The sequence below is a fragment of the Crinia signifera genome, chromosome 2 (assembly GCF_055691185.1).
Source record: "Crinia signifera chromosome 2, ASM5569118v1, whole genome shotgun sequence".
NCBI classification, from domain to species: domain Eukaryota; kingdom Metazoa; phylum Chordata; class Amphibia; order Anura; family Myobatrachidae; genus Crinia; species Crinia signifera.
Genome location: NC_139218.1, coordinates 315,434,461 through 315,451,398, shown reverse-complemented (window position 1 = coordinate 315,451,398; position 16,938 = coordinate 315,434,461). Strand labels below are relative to the sequence as shown.

General features: G+C 44.0%; 1 protein-coding gene across 2 annotated transcripts in view; it reads right to left on the bottom strand.

Annotated features, from left to right (window-relative positions):
• The window catches only part of RB1 (RB transcriptional corepressor 1), a 190,407-nt gene that overhangs the window by 17,563 nt on the left and 155,906 nt on the right, over nt 1–16,938 (bottom strand). For both annotated transcript variants that reach the window (XM_083169010.1, XM_083169009.1), the window contains 6 exons: nt 14,680–14,816; nt 13,552–13,697; nt 8,260–8,364; nt 5,640–5,753; nt 2,371–2,537; nt 184–214 (listed from right to left, as the gene is read on the bottom strand). In XM_083169010.1, the coding sequence (XP_083025136.1) occupies nt 184–214; nt 2,371–2,537; nt 5,640–5,753; nt 8,260–8,364; nt 13,552–13,697; nt 14,680–14,816 (700 nt within the window). The remainder of the gene's footprint in view (nt 1–183; nt 215–2,370; nt 2,538–5,639; nt 5,754–8,259; nt 8,365–13,551; nt 13,698–14,679; nt 14,817–16,938) is intronic.

Here is a 16,938-nt window from a genome sequence, read left to right as displayed (position 1 = left end):
TTCTGTTGGCAGTCGGGATAACAGAAATCTTTCCCTATAGTATGTCATGGACACCTACACTCACCAATAATACGGTCCCGTAAAAAAAAAACGTACATTACAAGTGTGGATAGATGTATTATACAGTTTGCTCCTAAAAAAAAAACGTAAGCAAAATAAATAAATAAATAATGAAAAACTTACCCCAAACGGTTCACCAATGGATACTAAGAATCTGAAAAACAACAATGACAGTCATTATAACTACAGTTTACTTGTATAAATAATATAACAGACTTAACCATTAAAGTAGGCAGTGTATCATTATGTGACAAAGATAAAAGGGGGAGGGTACTGCTCAAATCTATAGGTTATATGGAGGACAAAATGAGGAAAAGAGGGCAGACACTGCAAGTTTAGGAGGGAATATTTTGTCTTAACCCTTTGAGTGCCAAGTGAATTTGCCAAAATAGGTGTAAAAACAAGCAAACATTTTTATTCATCATAATGATCTGTAATGTTACTTTTATATAGGAAATAATCTTTTTTTCAAACAACATTTTTAATTTGAATTTATTATAACAAATGTGAGCGACGCTGGTATTTTTAGTGGATATTTTGCGCATATCACAGATATGTTGGCACTCAAAGGGTTAACCATCTTAGCTGCATCGCTCGGATCCTCGCTTTCATTGTGTTTGTGGTGTAAAAAAATAAAATAAAGGATACGATTGTTCTACTGAGGTCCTATCTACAAAAGTATAATTGACTGATATGTGTATGTTCCACGATAACGCTTTAACTAATGATCTTCAAACTTTGCACGTTACCTTATCATCTTAAGGGACAATCGACTATCGAAGATGAGTTTAATCGGACAACCCCTTAAAGGTGCTTTCATAAGGGTCAATGCTATTCTGTTGTTTTCATGCATTGTAATATGTTGTTGAATAGATTTTGGCTTTCTGAATATAACCAGGGCCGGTGAAAGTGCCGTTGGCCCCAGTAAAAAAGGGGGCATTGTAAACAGATGCACATGGCCAATGGGGAGGGGTGTGGCCACACCCCCTGTAAAAAAAATTGCAGGGGGTGAGGGTTGTGTGCCGGCGCTGCCTCTCTACCCCGCTCAGCACACGGCACTGAGCAGCGTGTGCTGAGCGGGTCAGAGGCTGTAGCAGCCTCTGCTCTCTACTCCCACTGCCTGGTCTCTGCCGCGCGGGAGGGGGATGCGGGACCCGTGCCCCTCCAACCCGGGCCCAGGTGAAAAGTACCTGCCCTCTCAAAGGCACTGAATTCAACACAATAAACCAACTCCCTTAAGTGGTCCCTCAGGCCCTTGAGTGGTAGGTTTTTCTGGGGCAGGAACAAATCTACCAGGGCAGGTTTGTCCTGCCCCAGAAATACTCACCACAGAAGGAGCAGCCGCTGCCTGCTGCAGCAGCCCCTGCTCCACTCGGACTGCTGCTGCCAGCTTCTGCTGTTTGTGGCCGCTTGGAGAAGTTCAGGGTTGCTTGGGGGGGCAAAGGGGAGGATCGGCAACGCAGCACAGCCCGAGAAATTTTCGGCCATGCCACCGAAGGGGTTAAAGGCCTATAAGGGTCCATTAAATGAAAAACATTTTCACTTTACAAAACTTTTGAGAATTGCATAAGCATAAACTTTCGCCCGTCCAACGCCTTAAGACTTGCAAGCTCATATTTTAACTTATTGACAGCAACAGCTTTATTTATCTCAAGCTATTATAGTCTGTAAGGGTAGAACAGGTTATATATCATTATTAGCTTATCCATTTCATAAATTCCTGCATCTGGGGAAATGCCCAAGATTTAAGCATTTTAGTTTGTGCTGTTAATCCTGGTACTGGCATTGGCCATGTGGTACAAGCAGAAGCAAGACTGAGATATACTTATTCTGCCAGAGCATATTACTATAGGTCACCGATGAGCAGGCATGGGAACTGGACAAATTAACTTTGTGCCACGGCACACATTTGAAATTGTGAAAGAAGTTTAAACAAAACTTACACATAGGGATAGATGCTCTTGATATGAAATGGACAATAATCACATTTATTTATTAACAGTTTCTTATATAATCGTTACATATTTGAAACTGAAAAAGAAGACTATTAAAAAAAATGTATTGCATTGTCCTCACCATGAAAATAATATATACTTCCAACGTGAGCTTCCAATTTTGAGTATATAGTCAAAATCGGAAGAAAACAAAATCGCACAGTGTGTATACAGCTTGCGACACCGATGCATGCCCCGCCGGATCGGCATCACAAGGATAAAGAGAGACTGCCATGCCGCATTCTTGTGCTGCACAATGTACCACAGGCTAATGTTTAAACACCAGAGTACATATGCTTTATAGAACTCAACAAACCTAGTCCGCGGAGTCATCTTGGTTGGTGAAAGTAGTCCATCAGATGATTTGTAGGGACTTTTTAATGGAGAAACATAGATATTATTTCCACCAGGAATTCTTAGTGGCGAATTTGCAAATCTGTATGGACTTCGTGGGATTTGAGGAATTGGAGACAAGGTCGGAAGCTGGAAGGAAAAAAAAAATGTAATGTAAAATTATGTAATAGAAGTTTTAGGATTTCTACTTCAACATTTCTTGGGCTTTAAAAGGCACTAGGGCAGTGGTTCCGAAACTGTGCGCCGTGACACCCTGGGGTGCTTTGGGAGACTTGCAGGGGTGCCATGGATTTGTGGTCTATGTCTAAGGAAAATGTATTTATGACAAATGTAATCGGAAACATGTGTCCATTACCACATAACTGACATGGAGGATGAGATGTAAACACCATTTACTTAATTTAATATTTTTTTATTTTATCAAATGACAAGTGGTGTGCCAGGAAAAAAAAAATATGATACTGAGGGGTGCAGTGATTCAAAAAAAGTTTGGTGACCCCTGCACTAGGGGGTTGTGGACTTTGCAGAATTGATTTAAATCATCTAAAATTGTATTTTTGCTGTGTAACTTAGACAATAGGGAGTTACTGGTTTTGTTTAAGTCTTAAAATTGTATTTAGATATATAAATCACAAAGTTTAACCCCTTACCGACGCAGCATGTTTTTGCCTTCCTGACAGAGCCCTTTTTTTCAAATCTGACATGTATCACTTAAGTGGGGATAACTTTTTTGCTTTTACTTATCCCAGTGATTTTGAGATTGTTTTCCCGTGACACATTGTACCGTGACACATTGTACTTTAAGTTAGTGATAAATTTTGGTCGATACAGTTTTTTTTTTTTTTGTGAAAAATACCAAAATGTCGTAAAAAAAATGAACATTTTGCAATTTGCAAAATGTTACATTTTCTGCTTGTGAGACAAATAATCATACCACTCAAAATAGTTAATAACTAACATAGACCATATCTAAACTTTATTATTACATCATTATTTCAACTTTCTTTTATTTTTTTTGGACGCTAGGGGGCAGCAGAGTCTAAATTTTACACATCACACAGTAAACGCTGCTTTTGGCTGTTCATGTTTGAACAGCCAATCGCAGCGATCGCCCATGGCGGGGGGCATCGCTGCCCCCCCTGGGCAATGAGGGAAGATGTCTGCTGTCAGGGACAGCAGACATCGTCCCTCTGTCACCGCGTCTCTAGACGCGGTGACAGTTACAAGTCATGACGTACATTTATGCCATGTGTCGGGAAGTACATCCCGACCATGACGTAAATGTACGTCAAATGTCGGGAAGGGGTTAAACATAAATCCATAATAGAGCAGGCATTTTGCAGTGCCTTATAGAGTATGTTCAAATTAAGGGGTTAACGTAATTACCCACGAGGATATTGCTGGTGCAAGTATGTGCCACTATATGCTGCACTTTTGGTATTGCTGACACGCAGATTTGGTTGGGCACGAAAAGGGTCCACGAATGGGTGATGTTTTAAAGTAGCGAAAATGGCAACTCGCATCCTTCACAAATAAATGTATTGACCCCTTACACACTATTTTAGCAGGTATGGGTTGTTAGGTCAACATATTCAAAGGGTCAACACATCAATTAGGTCGACATGCTTAGGGGCGACTTGGGCAAATGGTCAACATGGAAAAAGGTTGACATGAGTTTCACGTTTTGTTGTTGTCTATGGCAACACAGGTCAACATGGACACCGTATAAGTGTACTGCTAGCCATGCTTTGGGCACGGTGCCTCGCTGCGCTCAACACACTTTTATTCTCCCTCTATGCCCACTGGGATAGTAAAAGTACGAGTCGGTTAAAAAAAAAATCATGAAAAACTTACCTCAACCTTTTGACTGTCGTCCAATAGTGGTAGACCTAATGGCTGCATCCCATATTAGCACATGCCTTTGCCGGTTTATTTTGTGCTCCAAATTTCTTTGGACTCTTAACACCACAATTCTGTAACATAAGCTTTGTTATGTACCCATCATCTACACCTGTGGTTCCCAAACCTGGTCCTCAACTAGTCCATGTTTTAGCAATAGCCATGCTTACCCATAGGTGACTTAATTAGTTCCAGTGTGATTATACCATCTGTGCACAAGCATGAATATCCTTAATACATGGACCGTTAGCACTTCTTGTGGACAGAAGGGCACATTTATTAAGCCTGGTGTAGTGATCATGTGGCTGGTGATAACGCACCAACAAATTAACTCCTAGCCCTCATTTTTTAAACACAGCCGATAATGACAGGGGCTGGTTGGCCAGCGATAATGTACAAGACACTATAACTTCACTGGGCATAATAAACCAGCCCCTGAGTTAGGGAAACCCTATTCAACAGCGTATATAACCTGCAGGTTTGTGGGTTAAGTAATATATGTGTTAATAATTTACTAGGTAATGTTAATATCATTGGGGCATGATTAACTGGGTCCTACTGATACCCCTGTAACATTGCAAATGCCGGGTCACGCCGGGGATTTGGACATGACTCTGTCCGGAGAATGACCCGGCATTTCCAGTGTTTGGGCTGCACACAGCGACGTGGCTTATTGCTGGGTCACAGGGCTGGGCTGAGCATAAGACGGGGCCGGGGGAGGAGGCAGCACTGAGGTGACACTGCTGCCTTTTTCACAGAAGTGAACACGACTCGGGTTACCTGTTCACACTGGCCAACAACCCAGGTCCGACCCAGGAACAACACTGCTTTTATCCCAGGTCGGATTGCTGGGCCCGGGATATTCTAAATAGCCCTTTTACACTGCAGGCTGACCCAGATCAACCCGGTAACAACCCAGGTTATTTATGCGGTGTGAAAGTGATAGAATGGTCTACAGAAGAAATTCCCAACATCAGCCCTCAAAGCACATTTTTAACAGTGCAGATTTATGTGATATCCAGGCTTCAGCACAGAAGGTTAGATCAAAATAACTGGCATACTAATGAAATCACCTGTGTTCAAGCACTAAAACCTGGAGTGCACGTGTGCCTTGAGGACCAAGGCTGGAAAAAGCCTGGTCTACAGTGTGTAAGCTGGCAAACAGGGCTCTCTTACCTTTTGTTTGTTAACCTCAATAGTAAATCTGTGTGCCGTAAACTGGTGCTTAATTCTTATAAATCATGCATTCTCGTACATAATGTTTCAGCCCATAAATATCTATGAGGTGACTGCCTGGCTAACTTTAATAGTAAAATATATAAAAGATCTCACCATTGGTGAAGCATATTGCAAGATGTTGCTTTTTAACTTCTGCATGAAGACCAGGTTATAGAATACTATAATAGAGTCGTGCCTCCCTTCCCGAATTAATACATGCTTGAATGTCTGTAAAAACAAAAACATCTTGGTAGAATACAGTAATGAAATAAAAAAACAATGAACTTGTAAAACATATCAATAATAACAAAGTAGTTTATGTGCAAGAGCTTCCCGACGATTGGCGGGATATAACAAATCTTTAAATGTGGAAGAAGAAACAGATTATGTCCTGCTCTTTAATTACTGTAGGTAGCAGTTGCCGATGTATCCTCGACACCACAGTATTACAAACTGTGATACATTTGTCGTGTCCTTGTGTAATTTCAGCTTCTCTTTTCAATAAACCGTGGAATAATGGGAGCTGTATTAGGAGAGGGACTAAACGAAACGGTTTATGGCCCAGTTTCTGCAGCCAGCAGTGGGCACTGAAATGGTACGGAGATGCCAGTTAGTCCTGATGTAAAGGAAGTGGTCATGGCCTTGGGCTATCAGGATTATGACACAGACCGATTTAATGATTGCTAAACATAATTCAGCTTTTCTGGGCTAACTAGTTTAAGTTGCCAATTTAGGTAACCTATGAAAATATGCATGACAGGGGGGGTGTTTGGGAAAAAGGAGGAGGGTTGGAAAAAGTTTACAAAGTATCTTCCCTTACAAAGTTATGTTGGGTACACACCAGAACGTCCATGATCATGCGACGATGGGGAAACTATTTCCTTTGAAATTGTACGATGGACTCACGATGGATTGGAGCATACATACACACATGATCTGAAAATGATCACAATCAGGAACCCGCTCGAACGTAGATTGACAAATATTAACTGCAGCAGGAAAATCTTGAATCTGACAGCGACCGGCGGGGACGCGCATCGGATCGGAATCGCACTGAAAACAGTTACGATTCTGCTCTTTTTTACATCCAATTAGTCATACAATGCATGGAAATCGGGGGAATTGAGCCCAAATCATTCTGCTGTGTAACCAGCATTAGTTGGCAGCTTTGAGTTTTGCATCACAAACTATGAGATCACATTGCTCTGGTAGATAGACATTCATAACTTTACCAAAAGGACAGATCTGCACCTCTAATGCAGATACTACAGAAAGTCATTATACAAGGTCTATACATTTATTTCTAGTTGCAAAAACAACAAGGATATACAGCTAAAAAAAAAAAAAAAAAAAAAAGGACTGTGGGGTGAATTATGTATAGAGGCACTGATGCACAGTGTATCTATTCTGCTACTATCACAAGATCATCTGCATGTAGCCTGGAGCCTCAGCAGCAGCTACAGTGTCAATGAGGCAACGACACTTGCAGCTGTTGGAACGGTCAGTACCACTAATACCCCTTTTACACCGCCGAAAAATCCGGGTCAGCGGCGGGTCAGACCCGGATCCGCGGCGGTGTAAATGGGGGGTATCCGTTTCCATTTACACGGGTCCTCTACCCAGGTCCTGACCTGGGTAGAACACGGATAGGACCCGTGTAAATGTCGGTGTAAATGGTCCCGCTGCGGGTGCAGGCACCCGCAGCGGGTCCACAGCGTGCAGCGCTGGGGAAGATGTTCCCAGCTGCTGCGGGAGGAGGGGGGTCCCTGCGGCTGCTGAGGAGAGGGGGGTACCTGTCAGCCTGCTGTGCTGGGGGTACGGGGGTGCTAGGGGTGCTGGGGGTACCTGTCCTGCCTGCGGTCGGATCTCAGCGGAGAAGATGATGTGCGCCGCTGCTGTATCACCCCCCCCCCCCCCCCCGCATCCGGCAGCCGGTCCCTGCGGCGTATGGAGTGTCAGTATCGGCGGTCCCTCCAGCGCATAGGAACTAGTACTAGTTCCCATGCGCCAGAGGGACCCCCGCCACTGACACTCCATACGCCGCACGCCGCAGGGACCGTCTGCCGGGGAGGGGGGGGGGGGGGTGGTACAGCAACGGCGCACATCATCTTCTCCGCTGAGATCCGACCGCAGACAGGACAGGTACCTTCAGCACCCCTTGCACCCCCCAGCACCCCGGTACCCCCAGGTACACCAAGCACAGCAGGCAGGACAGGTACCCTCCGGCACCTTAAAAAAAAAAAAAAAAAAAAAACCCTTAACCTGGGTCAGCCCTGATATATATATATATATATATATATATATATATATATATAATATATATATATATATTATATTTCTATATATTATATATTTCTATATATATATATATATATATTTTTCTATAAATATATATATAAAATATTATTTAAGGCAGGGCTGACCCAGGTTCAGTGTAAATGGTGCAGACCCAGGTCCGACCCAGGTCAAAGTGCTGTGTAAATGGGGTATAAAGCAGGGTCAGACCCTGGATACTCCAGCATTCAAAGACCAGGGTCCGACCAGGGTTTTTGGTGTAAAAGGGGTATAACATTACTCCAGCTTATCAGCATACTATCTTACAGATAGCAGTGCTTATAACAACAGGGGGAACACTGGGGAGAAGTGTATCAGCGCACATAACAACTCCCAAATAGTTACCACTTCTACCCTTTATACAGTAACCCCTGTGCTGTCTGCTATTGAAACAACTTACCTCTTGGTTGGTGTTTGGGAGTTGCTTATATGCTGTTACTATAGTCTTGAATCTTAAATCAATGCTCTTAGCTTTACAAATGCCATACATAGAACACATCATGATCTAGAAAAGAATGGTGGACATTAACAGTGCATTTAAAAACAAATAAAAAACACAGCCTGAATAAACACCAGTGAAATGGGTGATCCTGAAATTATTGTGAAGTACCTTACCATTCTCACAGCCTACCAGAAGTGCTGGAGAGTGGCTTATCGGACTACATGTATGTGTCTAGCACTAATGTACTGGTTCTCTGTACAGCTCCATCAGTAATCACATTACATTAAAGAATTACAATAATATTCCATTTTGAGGGCACCTTAGATCCCCTGAATGCAGTAATCTGCTATATTTCAGCAATACCCAATCTAAGGTCATAACTGCACAGCCACCCACCCTAACTGCTATTTGTTACGTACACTTACCTTCCCAACAATCATTACGCTCTACATATACTTACCTTATTCCCTAATACTTTTCCCTGCATACACATACTTTCCCTGCAATCACCTAACCCTATAGTTACTATCTCCCTACCAAGGCTATATATAAATGACATGAATTGTGGTATTTTACATTTATTGAATTATTCATGAGTGAAACTTTTTCTGAATTGTTATTTTACTTAGAAAAGTAAGCTTATTTGGTTATTTCTAGCACAGTATTACTCAATATCACTTTCACCTCTTTTCCACTGCCTTGAAAAACCTGGATTTCCAACCCGGGTAGCGAGCAGGGTAGGAAATGTGTAGGATGCAGGTTAAGGGGCCGTCAAAACAAGTAGCCAGGTCATCCGACCCAGGACCCATTTACAGCATATTAGGGGACACTGTGCCAGCCTCACAGTGCTGGGCTTCTCCACAGCGTTACATGGGCACCTTCCATTAGTGGACAGTTTTCCTGACACTTGGAGATGACCTCTCCAACCGCAGACTAGAACACACTGCACCTGTGTCAGTGTAAACAGGGCTGACCCAGAAATGTCCAGGGTTGGCATGCAGTGGAAAAGCGGTAAAGTCCTGGGTCTGACTCAGGACTTTGGTGGAAAAGTGGTATTACTAAAACATAAAATAAAAATGTGTCTGTGTACAGACTGCATAATCTTTACACTGTGTGAACCTGACAATTATTTCTGCAAGACTTCTTGTTCCAGTTTCGTTAGATATGTCTCACTAGAATCTGGCTTAATTCATTATTCTAAGCTATAAAGGATCTAATATTATTGTAATACATAATATACAGTGAAAGCAAACAAGGTGTGCTAGAATGGTAGCAGTTAACATAAATAAGAGTGTTAATAGTTCTAGTAAAAAGTCTGAGACAAAGGAGTTTTATTGTGTTGTTTTCATTGGTTGTGCTGGCCTGGGAAACTCAGAATCACCAGTTTCCTCTTTCCTTTCTGTGCAGTGCTGTTACTCTCTGTCAATGGGCCTTATTCTGATCTGAGCTCAGAACAAATTTGTTCTTAAAATGGGCAAAACCATGTGCACTGCAGGTGGAGCAGATGTAACCTGTGCAAAGAGAGTTAAATTTGGGTGGGGTGTGCTGAAACTGAAATCTAAATTGCAGTGTAAAAATAATGCAGCCAGTATTTACCCTGCACAGAAACAAAATAACTCACACAAACCTAACTCTCTCTATACATGTTACACCTGCCCCGCCTGTTGTGCACATGGTTTTGCCCATTTTAAGAACAAATTTGTACTGAGCTCAGATCAGAATAAGGCCCAATGTGTCGCACCCAGTGATTATCTTCACGTTTACAATTTGGGAATAATGCAGACGGGTACGTTTACTAAAGTTCTACAAATGCTGTTTCTAGACTATTCGGCTCTCGGTGTGAACCGTTAAAAATTTGCTATCTTCCCCCAATGCGCGCACACACACACACACACACACACACACACACACACACACACACACACACACACACACTTTGGACCTTATTCAGGTCCATGAGTTCTGGAGGCCATATCTCCAGAAGGATTTGAATACATTAGAGACTGTACAAAGAAGGGCAACTAAAATGGTGCATGGCCTACATCACAAAACGTACCAGGAAAGATCTTAATATGTATACTTTGGAGCAGAGAAGGGAAAGGGGGGACATGATAGAAACTTTCAAATATATCAAGGGTTTTAACAAGGTACAGGTGGGAGACATTCTTCACAGGAAGAGGAGCAACAGAACACGAGAACATGCACTGAAACTAGAGGGAGGAAGACTCAGGGGAAATGTGAGGAAGAATTACTTCACAGAAAGGGTAGTAGATAAGTGGAATAGCCTCCCATCAGAGGTGGTAGAGGCAAATACAGTAGTACAATTTAAACATGCTTGGGATAGGCATATTGATATCCTTACAAAAAAATAAGGATCAAATATGGTTTGAGGTAACATGTTTAAAAAAGGGGCAGACTAGATGGGCCAAGTGGTTCTTATCTGCCGTCAAATTCTATGTTTCTATGTTTCATGCACTCCAATGCCAATTCGCATGGAAGCGCAATGTTTCCTAACTGCGCATGTGTATTTCTGCACATGTGCATGCGATGTGTGCAAGCGGCCACGGCGAGCAAACTGTTCACTGCTCGATTGCACATAACAGTGCGGGCGGCGGGCCAGGGGGATGTGTCCATGGGAATGCTCAGCATTTCATAGACGTTTCCATGAAATGCTGGGCATTCTCATGTTAATGCCCAAGTGACGCAGGTGCCTGGGGTGGGCAGCTGACATCCCCGGATGACAGCTGCCTGCACTGTCCTCGCACAGGACACATGCAAGCCTAAGACACCTGAGAATGTCTTATGTGGTGCGCACATGCAAATCTCATTCGATGGTCGGCGACCATCGAATGATGTGGGTGTCACCCCATAGGCTGCGAAGGGATGTTTATGCAAAACATCAATTCGCAGCTGAAGTGGTAGCGAGGGTCTGTCTGAATGGCGGGTGGGCTAAAAAAAGACACGCAGCGCTGCCTGACAACCATAATAACCTCCTTTATGCGCTCCAGAAAGGGAGTATGGCCTTGCAGAAAAATACCTTACACCCCTACGTGCCCAGACATTGGCCACCACAGGTAAAAGTTCATATTCATGCCCCTTACATTATTTGTCAATTTTCTCTTTAGAGTAATGCACCTTACACATTATGCCAAACACTGTAATGCCCCTTTACAGTATATGTCACACAGCGTAATGCCCCTTACAATTTATGCCCCCCAAAAAATAAGGCTGCTACATAGTTTTAACTTATCAGCTCATTGCTAGGAATTTCTTTCTCATTGCCAGGAGTTTGCTATCAAATGCATCTTCCCCATGGCTCCAGCAGTCAGACGTCCAATAGGACCTCCAGCTTTCTCCTCTATGGAGGTGGCCATTTTGGATCGGGCAATTAACAGTATTACATGCGGACAGGTAATCCATCTGTAATACTGCTCATTTACGATGGCGGGCACCTCATACGATCGCACGGCTCCCCTCCAGTAAAAAACGTTCTCCCCATAGCAACCAATTTGATTCTATAATTTCTCTATTGCATACTAGAAAATGATAAACAGAATCTGATTGATTGATTGATTGATTGATATAGGCAACATCATCTCTTTTCATACTTAGAAGCTTAAGTAAATGTACCCCTAATGCGGGATGCAAACTACACTGCACTCACCATGACTAGATCTGGGGTGCAAATGCTATGTGACTACGCTGTTTAAATGCAAATCACAGCTGCTCTACCCTCCCCTTAATAAATAATGGGGTTTAGGTCATATTGCTCTTGGTAAGGAAATTTCTGCCCTACGCTATCATTCAGAAATATGAAAATGTCAGTTGCACATTAGAGAATTTAAGGAGTTAATTAAGGTAAGGGCAGCGCCTCCGTCATTGGATTTAAAAATGTGGTCACATACATATTGCACCTCATATCTATTATGAATGGTGAGTGCTGTGTACGAATGCCTTTTTTTTTGGGGGGGGGGGGGTAGAACTGGTAGCATATTTAATTTAAATAGAGTAATCTATTTCCTTAGTAATTTTGCAGAAGCTATATAGCCATGGTGCTGTGAACTTTAACCCAGTTCTAGTGTGATAGCAACGACAACCACTTCCACTTGTAAAAGACTCATTACTAGACTCACTGTGGGAGAAATCAGTACATCTACAACAGACTTACGTGTAACAGACTGAACTTATCTGATCTCGCCAAACACCTGCGTATTATTTACGGTCTTTGTTCTGTGTGTTTGTTTGTGTTTGTTTGTGACATGGGAAAGTTGAGATGTACAGAGCCATCATTTCAAATGCTTTTTAGAACTACTTAACAAAATAGAAAGATATTCAGTTTTATCTGTTTGTATTTAAAATTTAATAAACAATTTCGTAGTCAAATTATGGTTCAAATAAATGTAAACCTATTAAAATTATTACATTTCTTAATTTCACCAGTTTATTATATCATACAGGAGGTGAAAAAGTTTTGTGACTGTTTAGGCCCCCATACACTGCGATTTTGGGACGATTTCATCCGATTTCGGCACTTTGGGCTGATAACCGGGTGAAATCGGCCCAAAATCGCAGGTGTGTGATTATCTGATCCGATGCGCATCGGACCGGAGGTCGGACGGTCAGCACATAAGATCACGTCCGACCTCCCTGTATGCATATGCCTGCCCAAATGACAGGCATATGCATGCAGACAACCGCCGGAGCAGTGGGAAGGGCAGCGGGTCTCTGAGCGGCGCCAGCGAGTGCTGACCTGGCCAGGCGGTGTGATGATCACAGTCTCTCATTCAGCAGCGCTGCGGGACGGGAGTGGGACGCGCAATGGTGGGTATTAGATTTTTTAAATACCTGTCAAATGACTGGCCGTTCTGTGATTGGCTGAGAGCTCAGCCAATTAGAGAACGGCCAGTCATTTGACAGGTTTTTAAAAAATCTAATACCCGCCACTGCGCGTCCCGTCCCGCAGCGCTGCTGAATGAGAGACTGTGATCATCACACCGCCCCGGCCAGGTCAGCACTCGCCGGCGCCGCCAGCTAAGCGCTCAGAGACCCACTGCCCGCCCCACTGCTCCCCCTGATGAGGATCACCACCGCGCCCCCCCCCTGCACCTCACCGCCCGCCCCCTGCTCCCCGACATGTGATAAATCGCAAGCTCCAGGGCGGCTCACAGGAGAATTGGGTCCGACTTGTCCTGAGGACAAGTCGGCCTAATGTATGGGGGCCTTTAGTACTAAGACATCCGAGATCATTACCTGGTCTAAGTGCCTGTCCTTCATCAGTTCATATTCATGCTGAAGAGTATGTTGGAAAAGCGTCCAGATGACTTGCTCCAGGTCAGAGTGGTCAGATAACAGGCTGGAACACAGACTGCTCAGTCGTAGATACGCCAAGCAGTACACTAGGTGACATAGAACATTGCCAAAATCAGACACTGGTAACTAACAGTTAACTTGCCTTAGCATGAAATGATTTGGTCTTTATCATAAAATCTACGGTGATGAATCTTTTTTTGGGGTCCCCTTTTTACCACATTATATTGATAGCCATTTCTTTGGATGTTTTAAAATAACGGCACTGGCACTACTGGTAATACCCCAGTAGCAAGAAACTAACAGAGCACTTTACCAAGTCTTCATATACAGCTTATATCATTAAGCTTAGCAGGTGTCATTAACATTGGTGTATGCAACAATAGTAAAGACATGGAAATGTAATATGTACATTTGTTACAAAGGTCAGATGTAATACACTTTGAAAAGTGATAAGCTCTTGTCAGTTTTCAAACAGTCTAACATGGCAATAAGACTGTTTGAATATACCCCAATGTAACAGGTTTTCAATTACAGTCGAAACTGCTGACTTGTCAGACTGATTTAGGTCTGACCTATTCAATGCTGGCTGCTTTTTTCCCCCGACAGGTCGGAATGCTCTCACCTGTCCGAAACCAGGTGGATTGGCGGAATAGCCCCCGATCAACATGCTTTTGATGAAAATGCGCCCAAATCGGACAGGTTTTGGCCTGGTTTACGACAATCTCAATCCGACTTGAAAAGATGTCAGATTGAGGCAGGGAAGATGGCGCCAGGTGAGCAGAAGCAGCTCACCAGACGCTGTCCTTCAGCCGCACTCACCTGTCCCACCGCCGGACCGGGTGAGAGCAGTTCACCCAGCTCCCGGCCACCTCATGCAGTCGATCGTCCAGTCGCGGTGTCGGCCAGGTGAGCAGCAAACAACGGCCAAATCAGACATTCGGATTTGGCTGCAGATTTCAATAGGTAGTGTCAGATCCGACACAAACTGAATATATACCGTAATTGCTCTCCAAATGCTGAGTACATTAGGCTACAAGTGTCATTTCACTGTTCCATCAATGTCTGTACCTTTTTTGTAAAACAGGGAGAGTGATTTAGATCTCTGCCTAGGCTGGGAAGGCAGGGGCCCATGCCCATTTGTAGGAGGTGGGTTGTGCACAATAAGCGTAGTATTCTGGTGGGAGCTTCTTGAAGGTGAGAGATAACTGAAAAGAAAAAAAAAACATAGCAAATCTTTAAAGTCCCTACTGAAGTCTATGGGGTTTATTTACGAAGATGGAAGTTCTATTTCAGGTGGGATGTTGCTATGGGCAACCAATCAGATTCTATTATCCTCTAGAACAGGGGTGGCCAACCGGTCCGAGGTAAAGAGCCGAAAAATATTGGCAATCAAGCCAAAGAGCCGACATCATGGCAAAAAGGGGTGTGGTCAGGGGCATGGCCATATGACACATGGGGGAGTGGCTACATGACAAAACGTTATGCCCCCAGTGCGAGATATGCCCCTCACAGTGCTAGGTATGCCCCCAGTGCTACACATATATGCCCCACAGTGCCAGATATGCCCCCACAGTGCCACACATATGCCCCACGGTGCCAGGTATGCCCCCACAGTGCCACACATATATGCCCCCACAGTGCCACACATGCCCCCACAGTGCTAGTTATGTGCCAAGTGCCAGATATGTTACCACAATGCCACACATATGCCCCCACAGTGCTAGTTATGTGCCAAGTGCCAGATATGTTACCACAATGCCACACATATGCCCCCACAGTGCTAGTTATGTGCCAAGTGCCAGATATGTTACCACAATGCCACACACATGCTCCCACAGTGCTAGTTATGTGCCAAGTGCCAGATATGTTACCACAATGCCACACATGCCCCCACAGTGCTAGTTATGTCCCTAGTGCCAGATATACCCCCACAATGCCACACATATGCCCCCACAGTGCTAGTTATGCGCCCAGTGCCAGATATGCCCCCACAATACCACACACATGCCCCCACAGTGCTAGTTATGCGCCCAGTGCCAGGTATGTCCCCACAATGCCACACATATGCCCCCACAGTGCTAGTTATGTGCCCAGTGCCAGATATGTTACCACAATGCCACATATGCCCCCCCACAGTGCTAGTTATGCCCCTAGTGATAATTTCCCAGCAGCAGCACTCACCGTTGTTGCTGCTGCCGCCGGGCGGGGAGAGGACAGTCTGGCGTCCCCCTGCAGTCCTGTCATGTCGCCGAGGGGAGGAGAGCACACCGCGCGTCTCCTTCCCCTCTCACTTCCCTGTGACTGGGCCGTCCACCAATCAAATCTCGCGGGCCGGCTCCTGATTGGCGGGCGGCCAAGTCACAAGGATGCACAGTGAGAGATAGGAGAGATGCGCGATACGCGCTCTCCTACCCTCAGAAGGTATTCGGGAACCGGCAGCAGGTGATGGGGGACGGACGGTGGGCGCCGCGTCGGGCAGCAGTGCGAGCAGGAGCCGCACTTTAGAAGGGGGAGAGCCGCATGCGGCTCGAGAGCCGCGGGTTGGCCACCGCTGCTCTAGAAGGTGCAAAATAAATAAATAAGTAGATTCTCATTGGTTACCCATAACAACATCCCCAATGAAATAGAACACCCATCTTGGTAAATAAACCCATTTGAGTCTATCAGTGGGGCAAGATGACATATTGAGTAATGGTATGTACCGTGAGATCCCTTTGCTATTCGACTTAAGAATCGATTGCTATGCAATCTATGATAACTCGTGCTATTTCCATACAAGTCATACTATCTACATTCAATCTGAATTATATAGTCATTGCTGCCCTGTTTATTTGGCTTTTCTATTTCAGCTGAACGGGAGCGCATCGGCATCGAATAGGGATAGAAAGCTTAAAAACATGTTTGATCTCCATTCCATGTCTATGCGATCCCGATTCGATTTTGACTATATTGTCAAAATCGAATGTCAAATTGTACCGGGTGTACACACCATAACTAGACTATATGCTTGGCTCCCAGTAACTGCAGTAAACATTACATGCTTCTGATTCAGAAGTGCAACTGGAAATATTATTAGCAGCTTTTCATTTTGATGTGTAGACGAAGCCTATTTAACAAACAGACTTATTTGTAGAGATCCTGTAATTAGAACAACAAAATTTAGTTTAAATTATACTTATTTTTTACTAGCTGACCCGCCCGGCGTTGCCCGGGAAAACCTTGGGGTTTCTTTATTTCCAAAATTGCTGGAAAATTTCATCTTACAGTATGCTGTGACAAAGACCTAAGATTGTAATTTGTTATAGATTCCACCATAATGTTAGAATG